Source organism: Trichechus manatus, unplaced genomic scaffold, assembly GCF_000243295.1.
Source record: "Trichechus manatus latirostris isolate Lorelei unplaced genomic scaffold, TriManLat1.0 scaffold00037, whole genome shotgun sequence".
Classification (NCBI taxonomy): Eukaryota; Metazoa; Chordata; class Mammalia; order Sirenia; family Trichechidae; genus Trichechus; species Trichechus manatus.
Window position 1 is genome coordinate 20029063 of NW_004443973.1, and position 23150 is coordinate 20052212.

Consider the following 23150-nt stretch of genomic DNA (forward strand, 5'->3'; position numbering starts at 1 on the left):
GGGCTAAGAGGAGTGGGGGGTGGGAAAGCGCACACCGCAAATTACCGGCTGTTTTGTCTCCCTCTGGATGCTCCGTGAGGCTGCTCTCTCGTACCCCCATTCGCTGGTCTCCGATAGGAGTCCAAGATGGTGGATCCGCGCTGCGTTAGCTGGAAGGGGACCTCTGCTTAGCATCTGATTTTGACAGTGTGTTTTCACGACATTTTTCGTATGACTTTATGCTACCTCAATGAAACCCAGAACTGTCCACTAACGCAGTATTGAATCAATTTTTACCTTGGAGTATTTATAATGAAAATTTGTGTGTCTGTTGCTTATGGAGAAGGATTTTAATTCCCCGAGGATACACATTTTATTAATCTTGTACTTCATGGCAGAAATTTTTGTTTTTTGAAAATATCTCTCAATTTTAATTAGCCAAATTTCAAACTGTATTCATGAGAATGAGCTTGCATCATTATCATAATCTTTGTGAGTTAGAGCGCCTACCAAATATTTCAGAGACATCTTTAATCTTTTGATCAGAAAACATTTTTTAATTTAGCTTTAGAAAAATATATTGTGTCTACTATATACAAAACATTTTTGTAGGCTTTGCAGATTTATTGAAAAGTTCATTCATCCCACAGATGTGGATAAAACCATTCACTGTCCTGTGCTAGGTGCCTGGGATACCGTGATAAATGGTGAATAGAGATTTTCCTTAAAGGAGCTTACTAGCCAAGTTGGAGAGAAAGACATGCAAGCAGAAAATTACAAAATGGGGCACATTACAAAGCCTTGGGCTGCCAGGGAAACTTTCTAGATGAAGCACCATCAAAACTGGGGCCAAATGATAAGTGGGAATTTGCCAGATTAAGCACGTTGGTAGTGGAAGGGCATTGAAAAAATGTTCTCCAGGTAGAGGATGCCCCCATGCACAACAAAGAGAATGAGTTGTGTGTGTCATGTTGGTTAGGATCATTGAGTGACCTGTTCCATGAGGCTGGTTTGATGAAGAGTATGTAAGCTGTAGATGTGTTGGCAAGGAGTTTGAATTTTATTCTGGGGGGTCTTACACTTTCCTGGCTGTCTTCCTACTTCACTTTATCTTTTAGGCTTCCTTGCTAGCTCCTCCTCTAACTTGCTGTTAAATATTGGAATTCCTCCGGATTCAGTTCTAGGCCCTCTTCTCTCCTTGTTCTTCCCCTTCTCCTCCATCAGGCATATCCATGGGTTTGTTTACTAGCTAGCTTAATGATTCGTAAGTCAATTCTGAATTTACAATCTTATTTCTCCCAAACCTACCATCATCCTTATCACTTCAGTTTCCTTAGGACTATTCTCCCTGATTACTCTTCCTGCATCCTGGATGCCTCTCAGTTCTTGGAACCTGCCAAGCTCCTCCTGTCTCAGGGACTTTGCACAGCTCCTGTTCCCTCTGCCTGAAATGCTCTTTTCTGAACTCACTTTGCTATCTACTGCCCACTCGTCTTTCAGTTCTTGCCTTAATTATCACTTCCCTCTTCCTGACCTCGCTCCAGTCGCCATTTTATGATTTAGTAGCATGCTGCACTTCTAAGCTGTACTTTGTAAACATTGCTTTTTAATACTGCTTTCCCCACTAGACTTTAAACTCTCTGAGGGCAACAACCATCTGTGTTTGTGACATCCTTATATTAAAGCACTTAGCAAAGGGCCTGCACCTACCACGGGGCCTTAATAGACGCAGTGAGCTGCTTGAGTTAGGATAAGGAACCATTGAAGAATTTTAGTAGCAGAGGGGCTTGATCAGATTGGCTATTAGAAAGCTTTTTCTGCTGGCAGTATGGAGAATGGATTGGAGTGGGGCCAGGACTAGAACAAGGGAGATTAGTAGGTGGATGTTACCACTAGAAGCTTATAGCCTCATAGCAGATATATGATACAGACACAAAGATTTCAAATGTTCCTTGATCAGCGGCTCAAACAATATCATCAGAACTCTCTTTTTATCTCTTGGCCTGCTTTACTCCATATGGGCCCGTTTGCCTACAGTCACTCTCTTTTTGAACAGTAGCAGGTACAGCCTTCATCTCCCCAGGCTTCATCCAGTAGAAAAGAGAGCCCACCTAATGGTCATCTGAGCAAATACCGAGATTGGCTCTGATTAGACCATGTATACATCTCTGAAATAATTATTGTTAATTGTTGCCAGGGGCATTCTGGGTGCTGATTGATGAGTCAGGATGCATCTTCCACGCTGGAGCTGGGGCAGTAGTACACTGGTAAATTGGCTAAAAAAAAAAAAAAGACTTTATTTGTAGGATTTTCCTGTTTCTGTGGTATAAATGCTCCCACAATGGCTGATTTCAAGATGCCTGGCTTGCAGAGTTCCTGAATGTTTTAACAGTTTCAGGGCTCCAGCACACCATCACTGAGCTGAAGGTGGAGCTGTCTGAATAACAATGGCTGATGGTGAAAGAAGGAGTAGTGGTCTAAAAGAAAATCAGAATACTGTTAAAAAAAGGAGGGATGGGTGCTGGCTAGCCCAAAACCAACAAGTAAATATGTACTGTTTTAATGAATATGTACTTTGATGTCCTGATTTTATTTTCTCAAGAATTTTTTAGGAGTTATTATATCATCATCTTGAATAACATTTTTAAGAACTGAACAATATTCCAGACACCTGGTGGCGTAGTGATTAAGAGCTTGGCTGCTAACCAAAAGGTCAGCAGTTCGAATCCACCAGCTGCTCCTTGGAAACCCTATGGGGCAGTTCTACTCTGTCCTGTATGGTTGCTATGAGTCAGAATTGACTCGGCAGTGGGTTTTTTTAAATACAATATTCCATTTTGTCAAAGCACTGTCATTTACCATTTTTTATTGTTGAACATTTATAAATATAAACAATTATAAATAATGCTTTGCTGGACATGTTTATGCCTAAAGTCATTTTCCACATTTCCACATGAGATAGTTTGCTTAAGTGAGATCACTGGGTCAAAAGAATAACCTTTTAATGCTTTTGATAAATACTGTCAAATAGGTGTCAAAAATTTCTAACACCCCAGTCGTTGTAAGACAGCCTCTATGTCATTGCATTGTCTTTAAGAGTAATTAAAAAATGAATGATAGGACAAAATTGATACATCATTTTAATTTACGTTTATTTGAATTACTAAAAATGTTGAACATGTCTTTTTTTTTAATTGGGTGTATTTCTTATATTGAGTTTTCTTATTTCCCGTGTGTGTGTGTGTGTGTGTGTGTGTGTGTGTTATTGTATTTCTGTCATAGGTGTTATCTGTGCTGGAAATTCTAGCACAGAGCGCGGCTTAGTAAATGTTGAGGGGATGTTGTATATGAAACTCTCTTTAATTATGTATAATTTAGGGTAATATTAGTTGCTCTGATCAATAAATCCAAATTCACAGTGAGTTAGCACAATAAAAGTTTCTTTGTTGCTCATGTCAGAGGCTGATATGTGTGTTCCTGGTTGGGCACCATCCAAGTAGTCATTCGGGCCCCATCTTAGCTGGGCTCCTTCTATCTCATGGCTTTACCCTCCACGAGGTCCCTGTGGTCCTTTCCATCTAGTGGGAGGATGGCAAAAGGAAATGGAGGACAATACGTGGGAGATTTATGGGTTAGGCCTCAAGTACACCATCCCATTTGCTTACATTCCATTAACTAGAGCCCAGTCATCAGGCCACTACTAATTGCAAAGGAGAAAAGAAAAAGGATTTGGTGAACATCCAGCCAGTCTCTGCCTAAACGTCTGTACCTGAAGTGGAGGAATCTTTTCATAAAGTTAGATTCTATTCACTACTTACGTTACTTGAGTATATTATCCAGGAACCAATCGCTCATGTAACATGGATTATTTACAAGATTTAAATATGGAATAGAAGTTTTCAAATAATAGTAAGAGATTCATTGCTTTTTGAAAACTCTTTTAATAGATAAGAGAAGTGGGGAAATGACGTTGAATGACCGTTGAAGGGTCTTTAGCTTAGACACTGAAGAGAGTGGAAATTTTGGGGCAGAGTGACTTTGACAGATATAATAAATAAGTCTTAGATAGGTAACTTTCATTCATTGTATAACAAAATCATGTGTACAAGAAACTGTACAAGGAATAACTTGTAATCAGTTGAGCTAGTAAGTTTGCTGACTTATTAGAATGATATTTTAATAGAATATTTTAGCTCTTTTCCCTGTTTCTTTCTACACAGGTAATTAAAGTATATAGTGAAGATGAAACCAGCAGGGCTTTAGAAGTACCCAGTGACATAACTGCCCGGGATGTTTGCCAGCTGTTGATCCTGAAGAATCATTACATTGATGACCACAGCTGGACCCTTTTTGAGCACCTGCCTCACATAGGTCTAGGTAAGGGTACAGAGTCGTAGTCTTGCATCATTGCTTTTCTATTCCTTATAGTGTGGCTTATATGGCCAAGATTTTTCTTCAGATGTAGAAAAATGGACAGAAGGGAATTATGAGTACTCCATTTCTTTACTCTTTTATTTTGGTTGATGATGCTTGAGAGACAGAGCAGCTCAAAATGGAAACGAGGACAGAAATATTATAAATTTATACCACCCCTCTTTGTTTAAATAATGATCTGTGGGAATTTTGGAGCTAAAACATAGAATCCAAATTTATGGTAAAGCTAAAGAAATTTCAGAATAATCTTTAGTAGCATAATGAATTTTTTTGAGCAATTAATAAAATAAGTTGTTTTTTGGGCCATTTTTTGAGTTGGTTGTAGTGTAGACAAGGGACGTATCCATAGAAGTGCTTCTCTTTATGGGAGTGACCCCCTAAAGTTTTTTTGAAGAAAGAAGTAACTCCTGTACATTTTTAGGTCGGCAACATAAAGAGTAAACTTTTTATTTTAATTGGAAATGCATCTTTATGTAGTGAACTGTGGGGAGCTTTTTTTCCCTCAAATCTTTTAATAAATTATCAAAGACTTCTCATTCTTCTAGAATGACAATAATTTTATCCCCCCCCCTTTTTAAATTATTTTTTATATAATATTTTATTGTATTTTTGGAGCCCTGGTGGTGGTGTGGTTAAGAGCTGTTACTGCTAACCAAAAAGTTGGCAGTTTGAATCCACCAGCCAGTCCTTGGAAACCCTGTAGAGCAGTTCTACTCTGCCTGTAGGGTCAGTATGAGTTGGAATCGACTCAACGGCAACAGACAGCAACAACAACATTGTATTTTTGGTGAAGTTTTACACAGCAGTTTAGGTTCCCATTCAGCAATTTCTGTACAAGTTGTTCAGTGACATTGGTTACATTCTTCACAATGGGTAAACATTCTCATTATTTCTTTTCTGGTTGTTCCATTTCCATTAATCTAGGTTCCCTACCCCCTTACAGTCTCATTTTTGTTTTAAAGTAATTGTTTACCATTTGGTCTCATATAGATGATTTTTTAAAGGAGCACATTACTTACGGGTGACATTCATTATTTTTAGAGCCAATTTGTTATTTAGCTTCAGGGTGACCTCAGGGGTTAGTTTTGGTTCAAGGTTGGAAGAGTATCTGAGGGCAGTAGTCTTGGGAAGTCCTCCAGTCTGAACCAGTCCAGTAGGTCTGTTTTTTTTTTTTTTTGGTACTATTTTGAGATTCTGTTTCACATTTTTCTCCCATTCTATCAGGGTCCGTCTGTTGTGGCACTGATTAGAGTGGTCGGTAGTGGTAGATGGGTACCATCTAATTCTCCTGGTCTTAGGGTAGATAAGGCCATTATTTGGGTAGATTATTTGTCCTGTAGACTAGTTTCTTATTTGAGTCTTTGGTTTCCTCTTTCTCTTTTGCTCTGGACGAGGAGAGACCAATAGCTGTATCTCAGATGGCCGCTCGCAAGCTTTTAAGACCCTAGACTACTACTTATCAAACTAGGATGTGGAACATAACTTTATGTACCATATTGTGCCCATTGACTAAGATGTCCCACTAGACTGTGGACCTAATCATTCAAACCCAGAAATCCAATCCCTTGAGGTGTTTGGTTATGTCTAAGAAGTATCCGTAACTGTGCCCTCTTTGTGTTTTATTATATATATGAATATATGTGCAAACAGTCACATAGATGCATATACATATGCACACACCTATATACACACACATATGTACATACCTATACACATGTATGTCTGCCTACATATATACCTGCACATATATTTTTTGGTTGCCCCTTCTTTTTATTCTAATTTTTGCAAATATAATTGCTAAAAAATGTGTTCACCTAAGCAGATGAAAATGGAAGGAGTTTGTAATAGCCATGCCATTCAGTCCTTTGACATCTGTATTAGTTTCCTAAGGATGCCATATAACACATTATTACAAACTTAGTGGCTTAAAACAACAGAAATGTACTCCAGAAATCCAAACTAAATCTTACAGGGCTAAATCAAGATATCTCACTCCCTCTTGAGTCTCTAGGGGAGAATTTGTTCCTTGCCTTTTCCAGCTTCTGATGGCTGCAGCACTCCTTGGCTTGTGGCCACATCACTCCAGTTTCTGCCTCCATAGTCACATTGCTTTCTCCTCTTCTGTCTGTGTCAAATTTCCTTTTACCTCTCTCTTTTAAAGCCACTTACAATTGCATTTAGGGCCCACCTGGATAATCCAGGATAATATCTCCATGTCAAGATTCTTAATCATATCAACAAAGTTTTTGCCATATAAGGTAACATGCACAGGTTCCAGAGATTAGGACGTGGATATCTTTTGTGTGGCCATTATTCAGCCTATCATAAGCTCCTTTATTATATGTCAAAAACATTTAGTAATAAATCATCAAAAAGTGACAGCTCAATTAGTCCTTCAATTTGCTTAAAGACTTATGAAAGAATTTTATACTTAGTCATTAGAGTTATTCACTTTCTCACATAGACACCAATATATAAAATTTTCCTTTTCTTTGATGCATTAGAGGTTTTTACACCCCAGAGCAATGCACCATAGTAAAATTCAGTTTGGATGAGAGATTTGCCTTTCTCTTATAAAATGGAGTTAAAGATGACGTTGGTGGAAAAGGAGATTCTGGAAAGTGACTCACTTAAAACTACCTGTGTTCCCTGAACATTCCAGAAAGTTTGTGTGCTTCCAATTTGAAGATTGCTGTCCAAGGATATGTCACAATCTCAGGGAGCGGACAGTGGGAAGTTTGTGGAGAAACTTGCATAGTTTGACAATCTCCATAGAGATTCTGAACCTCAGCTGTCCCCGGTTGATAACTGTTGATGAGCTATGACACTGCCAGCTGATCCTGACAGCTGAGCATAGGTCGTTACATACCTGCCAGCCAAGAAATCTGCATTCTGAAGGCACTCAGCAGTGGCCAGTGTGACCTGCAGTCTCACCTTCTGAGGGCAGAAAAAGCTTGGAATATATTTCCTTCATTGCCATCTGTGACTAATTTAATTTTTATTCATTATAATCATCCAGAAGTATGGTGTAAATTAATAGATGTCAATCATATTCTGAACTATTCCATTTACGAATATCCATGTACGAATATCGCTCTTGATTAACATAAGCTATAATTACAGTATTTTATACTCCTAAAAATTTCTTTTGGCAGACAGATTTTTTTTTTTGTTATAGTCGCTACAGTTTATCCCCAACAAATAGCTTGAAGTTAAGTAATAAAAATCTCCTCTATAAATCAAGCAGCATTTTCATTGAGACCATTGCAAATTATTTATATTACAGAATAAAATGCACAACTCTTTTACTGTAGAAGCTTAAAATGGAACATTGAGAATTAATTTTAGCTACATACTAAATTTAAAGTTTCAGACATCAAGTAAGGAATATAAGTATATTTCTTCATTATTCTATTTTCTGGAAACTGCTGAAATAAAATCAAAGATGTGAGAATATTTTCTCATGGCTTCATCAACCATGTATTAGTCCAAAGCTTATGAGAAATTTAGTTCCAGAGCTTTCTTGTCTCCTTTTTCTTTTTGTTTTCTACTCATAGAAAAAGCAGCAGAAAAAGATTACAAACATTAATCCTACCCCAATACTAACATTTATTAGACTTAACAGCTTCCATTTCTTGATCTAGCAGTATAGCAGGAGTTGAGGTGCCATGTTCTTCCTCAGCCGCAAACATAAAACTGATGTGTCTTTGATTTTTCTTACATAGCTTATAAATACTCTTGTAATATTTATTCAATCTAATAGAAGTATTAAGTAATATTTTCCTCATATGCATATTAAAATGAATAAAAAGAGAGGTTTTTTTCCCCTTTTGAACATAATATACACTTGCAAATGCCCTTTGTCAACAGAGTGGGCCGTGGACACCTCCACCAGCAAGTCTTCTGTGGAATGCTACAGATAAAAAGAACCGAGGGACAAACCATTTACCAAAACTTTGATGACCAGCAAGTCCAATCTGCTTATTGTTCAGGAAATGTTCTTGACCTCTCTTTAACCAAGAGGATGAGTTTTCAGTGAATAGAATTCTAAAAAGGAGGGGATGGTACTTACTTTTTTAGATTTATATCTGCAAATATAATTCAGCTTTTTGCAAATAACTTATTATCTTTATTTTTAAGAAGTGGACAGTATCATTCAAAATTTTACAACACTGAGACAACTTTTATTAGCATTTAAAAAAAACTCTTGAATTATTTTCTATCTTTTAACATAATCTCCCGTTATATTATTTATCCACTTTTATAGACTACCTTCTGTGGGGTTGGTTTGTTTGTTTTTTGCACTTAAAAACACATCCTAAGCATTTTTAGTTTTTTTTTTTTGTTGTTGTAATTTTTTTACTTTATAGATTCCACAGAAACTCTCCCTGCTTTCACCTGTTTCCTTCCCCAACAAGTTGAACAAATATTTATTGAATGACTGCTTAGTGCCAAGTCTATTCTATATTCTGGATCTTGGGGATTCAGCATGAACAAAACAGACAGAAATCACTGCCTTTCTGAGTTTGCGTTCTAGTGGAGGAAGAAAGATAAGAAACGAATACAATCTGTATTCTGTTATATGGTAAGCACTCAGGAGGAAAGGAAGGTGGTGAAGAGGGGTAGAGAGTGCTGAGATGGATGGGGGAGATGTGCTTTAAACAGAAGGATCAAGGAAGGCCTCCCTGGGAGGATGACCTTTGACTAGAGACCTTGAGCAGGTGAGGAGGCAAGCCTTGCAGTTCAATGGAAAATGATTGTTCTAGACAGAGGGAACTGTAAGTAGAAAGGCCCAGACATGACAATGTGCTTGCCATGTACAGGCAAAGAGGCCAGGGTGTCTGGAGTGGAGTCAATAGGGTGGAAAGCAACGGGAAAGGACTTCATAGAGCTACTGCAGGGCCTCATCATGTAGAGTTTCATAGGTCACTGAGAGGACTTGGATTTTACCCTTAGTGAGACAGAAACTAACAAGAGGGTTTTGAGTAGATGAGTGATATGATCTGATTTATTTTTAAAAGTATCCTACTAAGGAGGCCAGAGTTCATGTTCTGACCTTTAGATGGCTAAGTAAGTTTGTTTTGCTTTTGCTTCAAACCACCTGTGGCTCCCTGGATCAATCCTTGCCCATCTCTCACTTCTGCTAGTTGTGCATGCCCCCTTGTACCTTCTTCACACATGGTCTGCACATTTATGAGGTTTAGTGCTTGTGAGATCCTAAAGCGTTACAGGTAAGAGCATTTGGCTTTTAGGATAGACAAGGTTGAAAATTTTCTTCTGCACTTTGGTTCACTTTAATGACCAGGATAAGCTCATGGCAATTTCACAGAGACATTCTGTGCTGTTGATAGATGCACTACTCTTGTTGCTTCTGATCCCTGAAAGTGCACCACAAATTACAGAAGTCAGAAGGAGGAACACTTTGCATTCAAAATGGAACCTAGAGTCTGTTTTCAGAGTGATGTTTTCTATAGCAAAGAGAACCACAATCTTACTGGTATTTTTTAATATGAATGCATATATGTAATAGATATTATTAATGTGCATCGTATATGTACAGGGTGCCAAGTGAGATGTTTTACATTAATGTTGAGAGATGCTTTAATACTCATCCTCACAGCAGCCCTGTCAGGTATGTATCACCACTTTACATAACAGGAATACAGAGACTCTGAGTGGAATACCTTGTCCAAAGTCAAACATAGCACAAAGCTCGGTTCTGTCAGGTTCTAAAGTCTGCGCATTTTCCATTGAGACGAGTTGATTTCTCCTCCTGCCAATAGCTCAGGCCTGGTGGTGCAGTGGTTAAGAGCTTGGCTGCTAACCAAAAGGTCAGCGGTTTGAATCCACCAGCCACTCCTTGGAAACCAGATGGGGCAGTTCTACTCTGTCCTACAGGGTCGCTATGAGTCAGAATTGACTCGATGGCAGTGGGTTTGGTTTGGTTTTTAATAGCTCAGGCAAATGCCCCTGGGGTACTGTGGTTGGTTTTTCTTTGCCTAATTCTCCATTGCTTTTCTCATGCATGTAATAAATATAGAAGTACATTCTGAACCCCCAAGAACATTTTCAGAGAACCTTCCTTACGCAGATAGTATTGAAATTACTGTTATTGAACTGATCCCACCTGCTTCACTTTAGACCAGACTGTTCTGGCTGAGCAAGAGGATCATGTTGGAAATTACCAGATTCTGAATTTATAAACAACATGAATGGTAATATGTTTGGGATTTTGATTACAGTACCAATATTTCATATCCTCTGCACATAATTATTAATATACATGGCTGAGGATATTAATAGGCAGAACAAACCATAGAAGGCACTTAAATATCCTGATTTTGTTATGAATCTCTGATTTGCCTATTTTTGAGTCATGTTATGATGAGGTTCTAGTTGTATACAGAGTTTTATAGACACTGAATTTAAAATATGAGTATGTCAACATATATTTCCTATTCTGTCACGATGTAATAAACCACGTTTTGTGACTGGCATGTTTCACTTCCTAGCCACTGGGTGTCACTGTAGTTCACCAGATGGAGTTCCCTGTTGTCTAATTAGTGTAAGAAGGGGTGGCGGGGGGACTTCAGTTTTAAGTCCTCTGGCACTTAATGGGATCCATGTTTGTCTTGCTCCCATTTTGATTCCTAATGGAAGCCATACTATGAAGTAGTAGCAATTAACACAATACTTTAAGCACATATGTATAGACTCCTCTGGAAGAGAAATTAATTGTATTTTAGTGTCATCATGAGGGGCAGCTGAAATTTCCGTTGTGAATATCATTGTGGAGTGGCTTTAATAAGTAAAATGCATGGCTGGAGGCTTTTAATGAAACTGTTTTTATGTGTGCAGCTATACCCACACTATCTCTTTAAGACTGAAGCAGTACACAGCTGCAGTGAGAACAGTTTGCAGCAGCTGCTTTGGAGCTTCTCCTTCACTTTGCCTTTTTTTTTTTAAACAAAAGAGACACAAGTGTTTTTCCTGTTGTCTGAAACTGATACACATTTTACTTTCTGTGCTATTTATAACCCACCAGCCATCCACCTTATGACCTCCCTCATCACCAGCAGAAGTTAATTGCGAAGCCTTTAGGATATGGGGCACTCTACATCATGCTGTATAGAATCATGTACACCTGGCCTGAGCTGGGTGGAGACATGCAGTCCCCGGTGGCACATGCAGGCCAGAGACAGAAAATATTAAACCAGCAAAGAATGGGAAGTGCCTATAAGTTAATCTACCTCCTGCTCCAGCGGATTTTTCCTTCTAAATGTTCTCATGAGTATCGCTACCTGAGTTCAGGTCTCATCATCTCTCTCCTTGAGTATTACATTATTCTCACAATTGGTACTTTTGCCTCTGATCGTACTGGAATTTTCCATCTGAGTGTAGACCTGATTCTCCTGCATAAATAAATCCATACTCTAGGGTCCAAGTTCCATAATGAGGCTTGTAATGCCCTGTGACCTGCCTACCCCCTCATGTCTTCAGCCTTGTGTTTCACCCCTCCGTCCATCTTAGTTTATAAATTGGACACCTGCCTGTAGTTTCCTGCATACACTACACAGTTTCTGCTCCTCGGTATCCTTGCTCATGCTGTTACCTTTCTCATGAACTTCCCACTCTTCTTCTGCCTAACCACTATACATCTTCCTAAGGCTTACTTATTTTAGCTGAGAATTACTGTAAATTGTAACCCCCCACCCTTTCCAGAAAACATCTATGAAAACGACATAAAGATGAAAACTCTCAACTGTCCAAGCTGACAGATAACTGAGTACTGCAATCTGGGGACAGCAGAGAGAGAGAAAAGCAGCTGGAGGTCACCCCACCTTTAGCCTTGTTGAGTAGAGTTGCCCTTTCCATCTGAGAGTAGGCATGGAGACATATCTGCCTCTTCCATGTAGCTGATCTCTAGACTCAAGATTTTTGCTGCTCAAAAGCTGTTTCTTGAGATGACCAAGGTACTTCTTAATGCCTCTGATTCTCATACATCCATTAAAAACAAAAGCAACAGCAAACAGTTTAAACTAGTTGTTGTCAAGTTGATTCTGATTCATGGTGACCTTGTGTGTTGTAGACTAGAACTATTCCATAGGGTTTTCAAGGCTGTGACCTTTTGGAAGCAGATCACCAGGACTTTCTTTCAAGGTACTGCTGGGTGGGTTCAAACTGCCAACCTTTTGGTTAGTAGTTGAGCACTTAACCATTTGTGCCACCCAGGGCCTATATATCCATTAGGAAACTGCAAATCCCAGAAGCAACAGACTGGTGCAGGGGGCGTGAGCATTGCTGGGGATGAACCGTGTCTTGGGAGTTGTTGCTCCACAAGTAAATGCTATAGGTGGGTGTGGGAAACATGCAAATTTTGGAAAAGAATTAGATGAAAGGCTGTTCAAAGCAACATGATTTGTAGTATCAATTAACTAGAAAAGTAAAACCTAAAGGTATAACAATAAGGGGAAGTTATAAATTATGGTACATCTGTAGGATGTAATGTTATATAGCTATTGATCATATTTTTGAAATTCTTGCTTTCAACACTGATATGGGCAAATGTAAGGATGTAATGGTGATTGAATGAAAGCAGTGTATAAACATTTATAAAATGTTCCCTAAATGTTATGAAAAATACATACATATACACTCCTACAGACTCAGAGAAAAAGATAAGAAGGGAGTTTTCTAAAATATTAAGTGCTTATTCCTGGTTGGTAAGTTTAAGGATGGTTCTAATTGTCTCTTACTTGTCTGTGACTTTCAGATTTCCTGTAATGGAAATGTATTATTTTAGTGCATAGGGAAAAAAAAAAAAAAAGAAATAGATACAATGTCAAAAACTTTTAAAGGGACGTTCAAAGACTTTGCTTCAGACACACTTCCTGAAGCCTCAGGCTGGCTCCAGTGCCCATCTTCTGTGCTGCTGTACCATTCTCTGTGACTATCTTAATGGTAACCATAATATTAAAATTAAATGGTAATTTTGTGAGGGTTGGGACCCTGCGAATATATTGATTTTTGTGTCCCATAATCAAGGACAAATAAATGTTGAACTAAGTTGCATTAAATTGTAAGGTATTTATACCACATAATTTAAGGGATGAATTACAAGTGATAGAAGCATAGAAGGAAGAGGCTCAGGAAAGAAGCCACAGGAATCACACACCATTTCCAGATGGAAATTTCCCCAGTTTAGTCCTTAAATGGTACGCTGGATAACTTAGAATTTATGGAAAATGGTTCTAAGCTCTTCAGGTGATTAGTCAGTTTGAAATAATATATATGCAAGCACTTTATGGAAAAATCGGGCTTTACATGAATACACGTTGGGATTCTTAGGTCTAAGTTCAGATGAGAACTGTTTCCATTTGCTGAAGAATGAGCTGCAAGGCCTCTATAGCCATCAAGCTTAAAGTGTCAAGATTTTCCTGTTATTGCACTTGGGGAGCTGAATCTGGCAGTGGCATTTTTTCAGGGGATCCTGCCGGTATTAAGTAATTTCTTAGGTTAAGGAACCTTTTAGAAATTGAGCCTGTTTAATTCTTTGCTTCTCCAGTTTTTGTTTTGCTTGGTCAGAGGCTGTTCATTTTTATCTGAAAATAAGACTGACAAAATGTATGTAGTTTCTGCCTAGCACAGAAAAGTACAAGGACCATTTGTCTTCTGGAGTTTCTGTAACAAAGGTATACAAAGAATTGTTTTCTGGGTGAATTACAGGTAAAAGCCACTTTTGTGTCTTCTCTTATCAAGTGATGAGAAGAGTGGGGAGTCAGGTTTCTCTTTGAGCCCCACACTGTACTTTCAGTGGATTCAGCAAAGAAATCCAGGCGGGTCACAGGTGAACACTTTCCATTCTTGGAGGATTGAGGTTTTTAAAAAGGCTTTGAAGTTAAATCAACAGTTTTAGAAGAAACTTCTTCGTTTTTTCTTCCTCTTCTTTTTCTTTTGTTTTAAGGAAAATGCTTCTGAAACTTAGATAGAAAAGAGAATTATAAGTAGTTATAATTATTTGGTAATATTTCATTCTATTAAGATAAGACCTCAGTGAACTATCAGAAACAAAAATAAAACCTAAAGCAATATGAAGCTTTTGTTTTCATTTGTAAATAAAGCTTTCTTTCTTTCTTTTTTTTTTAATACTGTTTTTGAAGCCTTTCCTTGCTTTTTTCTCCTTTTTGGTTAGGCTGCTTTGAAGTGATTTGAGAGAGATTCCTTTCTATTTTTTTTTACTTACAAATAAGTGGTATTTAACATGTGTAAATCAGTTTCCAGTAGCTGAAAAATAATTTTTTAAATAGATTTGAATTTGTGAAGTTTTAACAATATATTTAGTATAGTATTTTTGATGAATGTATGAATTTATTTATATAAGGCCTTTAAAATAATCATGATGGATTTATGTGAAAACTGCCTGAGATCATTTCTCAAATGGTAACTCAGAGACCCTAGTTATAGAATAGACATGTTTCCTTTTGGTACTTTAATTATATAAGTTACTTAGTGGGATTATTTAATTGGTTAAAATCTGTTTGGTTTTAGAAAGGAACTAAAGAAGAAAATTAAAAACAAAGCTTATTGGGCATCATTGGGTCTAGTGTTTAGTTTTAATTCGGTTTGTTTTGTTTTTCCTTTTCTCACATCTCAGTGATTATATTTCATGGCTGGGCCTAGGCAAGAAAAAGTTGTCCTACAGCAATGTTTCACCTTCCCTTGAAGCATTTCTTCCTCTCCAAGTACTTCATCTAGGCATCTTGTATCTTCATGTTTATCTTTCTCCCTATTAAGGCTCGTATTTAGTTATAGATAACTGCATTTAAAAAAAACAGAAAACAAACACTAATATTCTGTAAGATGTTATTACTATATTTTTAGCAAATAACATGCTCAGCCATATAATGCACAACATAGCACTCTTATGAAAGTAGTGCAGGGGGTGTGCAGTGGACAAAAAACTTACAACATGCTCCTTATTTGTGTAAAAAGACAGTAATTGATAATTATGCCTCCAAGTGTTATTTGGGTTATTGTAGCATTAGCCCTTTAAAATAATGAGACTTTGTTGAGGGAATGTTGTGTGCATTCAAATTGGCCTGATGTATAGCTTTAAAAAGAATATTTAATATAGCATAATTTTGAAAATAAAAAAGATTCTATCATAAGGAAGTTCTATCTCCATCTCTCTGCCAGTATATGGTAAAGAAAGAGTAGCTGCATTTGATCCTCCAGAATTTCATTTCTTTGCTTTCTCTGTATGATATCTGAATTTTCAATAGAATAGTACCAGAAATCTTCGGAGGAATGGAAAGTGTGCCTTTTACTTTCTCACATACTCTCTAGTTTTTGCTAGCTATATTTAAAGACATTTTTCTTGTTAAGATTACCAGAACATTTTTTTGATTGCTACTGATTTCATAATTTAAACATTTGGTATTAAAGTTCTGTGAAATTTTATGCAAATATTTTATCTTTTGTTTTTCCTTTCTTGACCTGTATTCTACGCTTTATTTGCATGTAGTCAATAAAACCCCTTACTAGACTGCTGCTTCTCTGGTGACCACACGTATTAAACCATTGCATGCAGTGTACTAGTTCTTCCTTAATGCATTTGTCATAGCTGTTGAAACACACCTTGGTTTTTACGCATTTTTTTTTACTTCCTTTTTTCACACAGTTCAATTTCAAATGGTTTATGTTACTTTCATGGGAGGGTAAAATTGATATAATCTGAAATATTGCCCATTATTTTAGTTTCTCTTTCACTCAAACTGTGTTATTGTCAGTTAATTTGAAATATTTATTGAACACATTTTGAAATATAAAAAAAAAAAATTGAAGCAATTGAAACATGAGAACTACATGAACTGGAGAGAATAGGTTTTATCTGATACAGAAGAAAATGAGCAGGATATAAATAAACCCAGCAGAGGAGGCAGGACTGCCCTACTGGTGGGAACTCCTGTGACAGCAGAGAGGTCATGCTGTGCAGAGGAAACAGCATGGACTTTGGGGATGCACACGTGGCTGCCCTTAAATCCTGGGCAGGTTGTTGTTGTTAGGTGCTGTTGAATTGGTTCCAACTCATAGTGACCCTGTGTACAACAGAATGAAACATTGCCCGGTCCTGCATCATCCTCATAATCATTGCTGTGTTTGAGCCTTTTGTTGCAGCCACAGTGTCATTCCATCTTGTTGAGGGTTTTCCTCTTTTTCACTGACCCTCTCCTTAACCAAGCATGATGTCCTTCTCCTAGGACTGGTCTCTCCTAATAACATGTCCAAAGTATGTGAGACAATGTCTTACCATCCTTGCTTCTAAGGAGCATTCTTGCTGTTCTTCTTCCAAGACAGATTTATTCATTCTTCTGGAAGTGCATAATGTATTCAGTATTCTTTGCCGACACCGTAATTCAAATGCATCAGTTCTTCTTTGGTCTTCCGTATTCATTGTCCAGCTTTCCCATGCATATGAGTCGATTGGAAATACCATGGCTTGGTCAGGCACACCTTAGTCCTCAAAGTGACATCTTTGCTTTTTAACCCTTTAAAGAGGTCTTTTGCAGCAGATTTGCTCAACGCAGTACGTTGTATTATTTCTTAACTGCTGCTTCCATGGTCTTTGATTGTGGAGCCAAGTAAAATGAAATCATTGACAACTTCAGTGTTTTTCTCTGTTTATCATGATGTTGCTTATTGGTCTAGTTGTGAGTATTTTTGTTTTCTTTATGTTAGCAGGTTAGCTATTCTGAACTTCTGTTTCATTATCTGTAAAATGAGTATTGTATTTATTTCCCAAAACTGCAGTAATAAATTACCTCAAACTTGGTGGCTTAAAACAATAAATTTATTCACTTAGTTCTAGAGGCCAGAAGTCCAAAGTTAGCTTCACTGGGCAGAAATCAAAGTGTTGTCAGGTTTGCACTGGGTCTAAGGCTCTAGGGGAGAATATGTTCCTTGCTTCTTCCAACTTCTGGTGGCTGTCAGCTTTCCTGGACTCGTGACTGCATCACTCACTCTCTGCCTCTGTGGTCACGTTGCCTTCTCCTATCCGTGTTAAACTGCCCTCTGCTTCTCTCTTATAAGGACACTTATGATTGCATTTAGGGCCCACCTGGGAAATCCAGGAGACTCTCAAGAGCCTTAACTTAATCACATGTGTAAAGTCTTTGCCATATAAGGTAACATTTACAGGTTCCAGGGATTAGGACCTGATATCTTGGGGGCATCATCTAGCCTATTATAGGTATTGTAGGAATTAAATGCAGTAATGAAAAGGTCTCAGAATGGGACATCCAGAGATGTAACTTTCTTTGTTTCTGTAACTTTATTTCTATCACTTCTGACTCTTAGTGTCCTGCCTGCTGAACAGCAAACCATTTAATCTTCCATTACTTGTTTGCTTTCTGGATTATTCTCAGTCTTATTGGGGTAAATTATCAATTCAGTTTCTCTGAGTTAAATTCAGATTTTGAATGTTCTCAATTGAAGATGCAGACCTCCCTTCATTCCTCCAACACTTTTGGTGGGGCATCTAAGTCCCAAGAGGAGTATTAATTCAACTCTTGTCCAACTCTTCTCTTCCTGTTATGGAAACGCTTACTCCTCTGCAAGCTCACTGCCTGTACAAGCTCATGAGCCCCTTCAGCTCATGGTCTTCTCTTAGCCCTTCCATGCTCCTTTTGGAGACTTAGTGCTGCAGTGCTCTTTCTCCATCCTGAGGTGCTGTGGATTCATCTGTTCGACATTATACTCAATTATTGCTTCTCCACCATGTTGGGTGCAGGACTTCTATTTGAGGTTAGAGGTTTCCTAAGGCCGCACTCTGGTTTGAGCTGTACACTTCCCCTTAACTTATCTGAGTTTTTATTATTATTATTATCGTCAACTCCCCATCTTGAAGGAGTTCTAGTTGTGGAAGTGGACAGGATATGAGGCACTTGGAACCTACACCATCCACTTACTATCTAGCTCTCTCTCAGTCTCCAGCTCCATCCTTCCTCTAGCCCCTTACTCTAGCTCCTTTCTTAGAGAACAGGAGTGGGTCCCTGTATCAGGCAATGACGGGTTGGCTAGGCATGAGTCTCCTCAAGCAATTATATCTGGCAAAGATTCATAAAGTCTACTTAGATACTCAAAAGCCAACAAGGTACCTCTCTGTCAATTTTTTTTCTCTGTATAATGCATCTTGAGGACAGAGCGTATGTTGTGTACTTAGTGGTAGAGGAGAGGAAATGGGTACAAAGAAACACAGGTTGGCAAAACACACACATATCTTGATTAATATCTTGAAATTTTCTCCCCTGCAGTTGCTAAGAATATAGATACATTGCTTAGCACATAGTAGTTTTAATAATATGTACCTGTGTTTTACAAGCTTGAAAACACCACTTGGGGTTTTGAGAGAAGTAGGCAGAGGTAAGGATAAAAATATTGTTAGGGATGCAGCTTCCCACTCAACATCTTGGTGATCACTGGATCCCTCTATCTCGTGCTTCTTATAGACTTCCTACGTCATTAATGGCAACTCAGTCCTTCCAAGTGCTTAGGCCAAGAACCTTGGTGTCTTCCTCGACTCCTGTCTCTTTTTTACTCCATATCCACTTTATTAGCAAATTCTTTTGGCTTTACCTTAAAAATACAGTCAAAATCTGTTTATGTCTTATCATGTCTACTGCTACCAGTCTAATCTCAGCCTCATCATCTCTCCGCTGGTTAATTGCAATAGAGCAATAAATGATTTCCCTGCTTTCACCCCAGACTTTTAAAATCATTTCTTTACTCAACAGCCAGTGTGATTAAATAAAAACATAAGTCAATTTACGTCATTCGCTGCTTAAAATGACTTCGCATCTACCTTGCTGTGGACTGCAGGGCATTGTATAATCCCCCAGCTGATCACCGTTACTTCTCTGACCACTTCTTCTGGTCCTCTCTGCTTTGTTCACTTAGCTTCAGCCACATTGGTGTCCTTGCTGTGCTTCAAACATACTAGACTGGCTCTTGACTCAAGAGCTTTGTCTTTGCTTTTCTGCTAGGTAGCTGCTTTGCTCATGCTCTCCTCTCCTTTGGGTCTTTGTTCATACATTACTTTCTCAATGAGGCCTTCCCTGGCAGACTATTGAAGGTGGATTTATTTCTCTTGTGTCCTCAGTACTCTCTCCCTCTGCCTTGCTTTAATTTTTCTCTGTAGTGTTTCTCACCAGTTTTCAAGGTTTACATTTTATTTATATTGCTTGAATCTTCCCATCAGAATGTAAGCTCCATGAGGGTGGTAAATTTTGACTGTTTCATCCAGTACAAAATTCCCAGCCCCTAGATGAGTGTCAAGAATTCCTGAGTGGCACAAATGGTTAAGTGCTCGACTCCTAGCCAAAAGGTTGGCAGTTTGAACCCGCCCAAAAGTGCCGCAGAAGACAGGCCTGGTGATCTGCTTCTGAAAGGTCACAGCCTTGAAAACCCTTTGGAGCAGTTTTACTTTGCCACATGGGGTTGCCATGAGTTGGAATCCAGTCAATAGAAATTAACAACGACAGGTGAGTGTCTGGTATATTGTAGGCCTTCTATAAATATTTGTTTAATGGGTGGATGAATGAATAAATTGTAACTGCCAGACTATATGTTTGGATTTATCTCATAGCAAGTAGGAAGTAGACAAGCTTTTTGAGGAGGGGTTACACTGATACAAATGTTTTAGGAGATTTGCTATGCTATTGGTGTCCAGGTTGGGTTGGAAGAATGAGAAACTAGAGGCTTGATTAGTTAAGAGGCTGTATGAGGAAAGGTAAAGATCTAAATTGGGCTGTGGCAGTGGGAAGTGGGATTGTTAGTTGTGTGAGAGACACTTAGAGGAAGAATCACTCAGATCTGGGGAGAGTTTGAACTTGGAGTAGAAGTAGAGATAGAGGCAAAGGTGAGTTTTAATTCTATATTTATTTGAGAGAATGTGGTAAAAATGACACTGACAGTAACAGAGATAGGAAATTTTAGGCAGAAGAAATTTGAAGGGGAAAAAAAGGTGCAGTTGGACTAGAACTTGAGTGAAAACAATTGCAGCTGGAGATTTCACTTCAAGGACCCATGATGATTAAAGACAGAGAGTGAATTAGTTTAGAGAGGAAAAAAAAGAGTTGAGCCAGGGACTGAGTCTTACTAGGGAGAAGGAGCTAGGGGAGCCAGTTATTGAGACTGGAAAGGAGCAATCTGAGTTAGGAACAGAACCCCGAGAGATGACATACACTTAGCTCAAACTCATCCATATTCAGTGAGCACTTTTACAAGGACTTCCTTTCAGATGAATAAGCTTCTGTTTAAGTATGACATTACTTTCAAGGGTTCGAGTGTTGTAGGTCACAGTTCACTACTGGATATTGAGTTTCTGAGACACAGATACTTTTCAAAAAGGTCCTAGAAGCATCTAAAAAAGCAGAGAATTTCTGTATTCCTAAAAAAGGCAGGGAATGTCTATATTCCTTATTGGCTCTTTTTCATTTCCTGATTTGCATTAGTAATCTTACAATTTTTTTCAACCTTTTATTGAAGTATAACATACATTAAAAAATGTGAACAAACCCTATGTCGACAACTTGATGAAATCTCAGATATTGTATACATCTGAGCAACCAACAACCAGATGAAAAAGCAGAATATTACTCACACTCTAGTGCTCTCCCTTATGCCCGCACTCACCCACTATCCCTGTTATCCTGATTTCTAACACCATAGACTAATGTTGCCTGTTTCAACCTTGTATGAATGGAATCATATAGTATATACCCTTTGTGTTAGACTTTTTTTGTTTAATATTATGTTTGTGAAATTCATCCATATTGTAGTAGATGTTACACTGTGTAACTATTATGCTAATTATTTATTCATTCTTAAGATAGGCATTTGAGAAGTTTCCGTTTGGGACTGTTATAAATAGTACTATTATGAACATCACAATTTCTTATTAGAATAGGCATTTTGCATATTATGTTCACCTCTCTAAAGTTACTGTTGCTTACTTCTCTTAAGTGACCTTCCTACTAAGTGCCTTCCCATCCTACCTAATTATTTTCATTGTTAATACTAAGTATATTTGCCTTAATATTAGTTTTGAAAGTATAAAGTATCACAAGAAGTTAGGCTTCTTGAAAATTTATATCTGCTTGCCTTAAAAATATTCTTTTAACATCTATTTTAATTTTTATCAGTCATACAGATTCTGTATCTTAAATGCATATTGAACCTGTCAAAATTTTCCATAGTTATTGTGGTGAATTGTTCCATCTTGAAATCATTTTTTAATTTTGGCAACATGACAAGATGTATAGAAAGAATAGCTCCCGTATTCTTAATGCAGATTTGTTATTAAACTTATAATTTACTGAACAATAAAAGAAGACTAAGAATTAGCAAAAGAGCACTAGTGGCTCAATGGTTAAGCGCTTGGCTGCCAACAGAAAGGCTGGCGATTCGAAACTACACAGTGGCTGAGCGGGATAAAGACCTGGCTATCTGCTCCCATAAAGATTATAGCCTAGAAAACACTATGGGGCAGTTCTGCTCTGTCACACGGGGTTGCTATGAGTTGAAATCTACTCATTGACACCTAACAACAACAGTTAGCAAAAAAGTACATTGTGATATTTTATATTGCTCTTTTTTTCCAGATTATAGTCTGCTTGGTATAAAAATCAATATTACTAATTCAAAGTTAATGAGAAATTTCATTAATCTTGCTATTTCAGAATTGAGTTGCTATTGCTACATTAAATAAGGATACATACATAATATTTTTACGTGTGTATGGATGTATATGTGTGTATGTGTAAATATATACATGCACACACACGGACATATATCTGTCTCTCTGTCTACAGCATATTCATTAAACATTCTTTACAGAAAGAACGATAGAAGACCACGAACTGGTAATTGAAGTGCTATCCAGTTGGGGAATGGAAGAAGACAATAAGCTATGCTTTAGAAAAAATTATGCCAAATATGAATTCTTTAAAAACCCAATGGTAAGTGAAGTATCCCTTAATGATTATAGAAAAAAAAAAATCAGTTACATTTCCTTTAATTTTATGCTGAAAAGAGAGTCACTATAAATAAAATACAGTTCTTTGTTAGTTTGTAGATAAAAATTCTGGTCATTTTAAATCGTAGTCACATTTCTTCTTACTCTTAACAATGATTAGTCAGCATCATACTGAGAAGTTCAGGTACACAGAAGAAATATTTTTAACCATGCTGGCAAAAATCTGAATTGAGAGTGATTTGGAAAAATTATTTAATTAAAAAATTCTAAGAAACCTAGTTGGGGTAACCATTGCTTCTTTTCCTACCGTTTTAGAAAAAAATAACTTACGTATTTTGATTTGGGAAATAAAGTATTATATATGTCCTCAGATTATAAAACTGTTACACTTTCATATTTTTTTGTAGAATTTGGGAAATAAGAAACTTTCTAAAGTAAAAACAGATGGATAATTGTTGGTAGTATTGTAACTTAGCCAGAAATTTAAGATTGACAAGAAGCTTGCTGTTCCAAATTATTTTGTTTTCACTGCAGTAATTACTGAGCTAAGTAGAAATGAGGTAAGGACCAGTGCATTATCTGGTAAATACTACTTTCGTTGTAGTTCTCTTTAAAAGAAAATAAATGTATGTCACATTCTAATGAAGATTAGAGATCTGGAGAAGTCAGAATAGCCTCTGGGCTCATTATTTTAAATTGTCTT

General features: G+C 37.6%; 1 protein-coding gene across 2 annotated transcripts in view; it reads left to right on the forward strand.

The window, feature by feature from the left end:
- Nucleotides 1–23150, forward strand: part of GRB14 (growth factor receptor bound protein 14) — a 132399-nt gene that overhangs the window by 80122 nt on the left and 29127 nt on the right. For both annotated transcript variants that reach the window (XM_004375576.1, XM_012555304.1), the window contains 2 exons: nucleotides 4200–4356; nucleotides 22309–22430. In XM_004375576.1, coding sequence (XP_004375633.1) covers nucleotides 4200–4356; nucleotides 22309–22430 — 279 coding nt within the window. The remainder of the gene's footprint in view (nucleotides 1–4199; nucleotides 4357–22308; nucleotides 22431–23150) is intronic.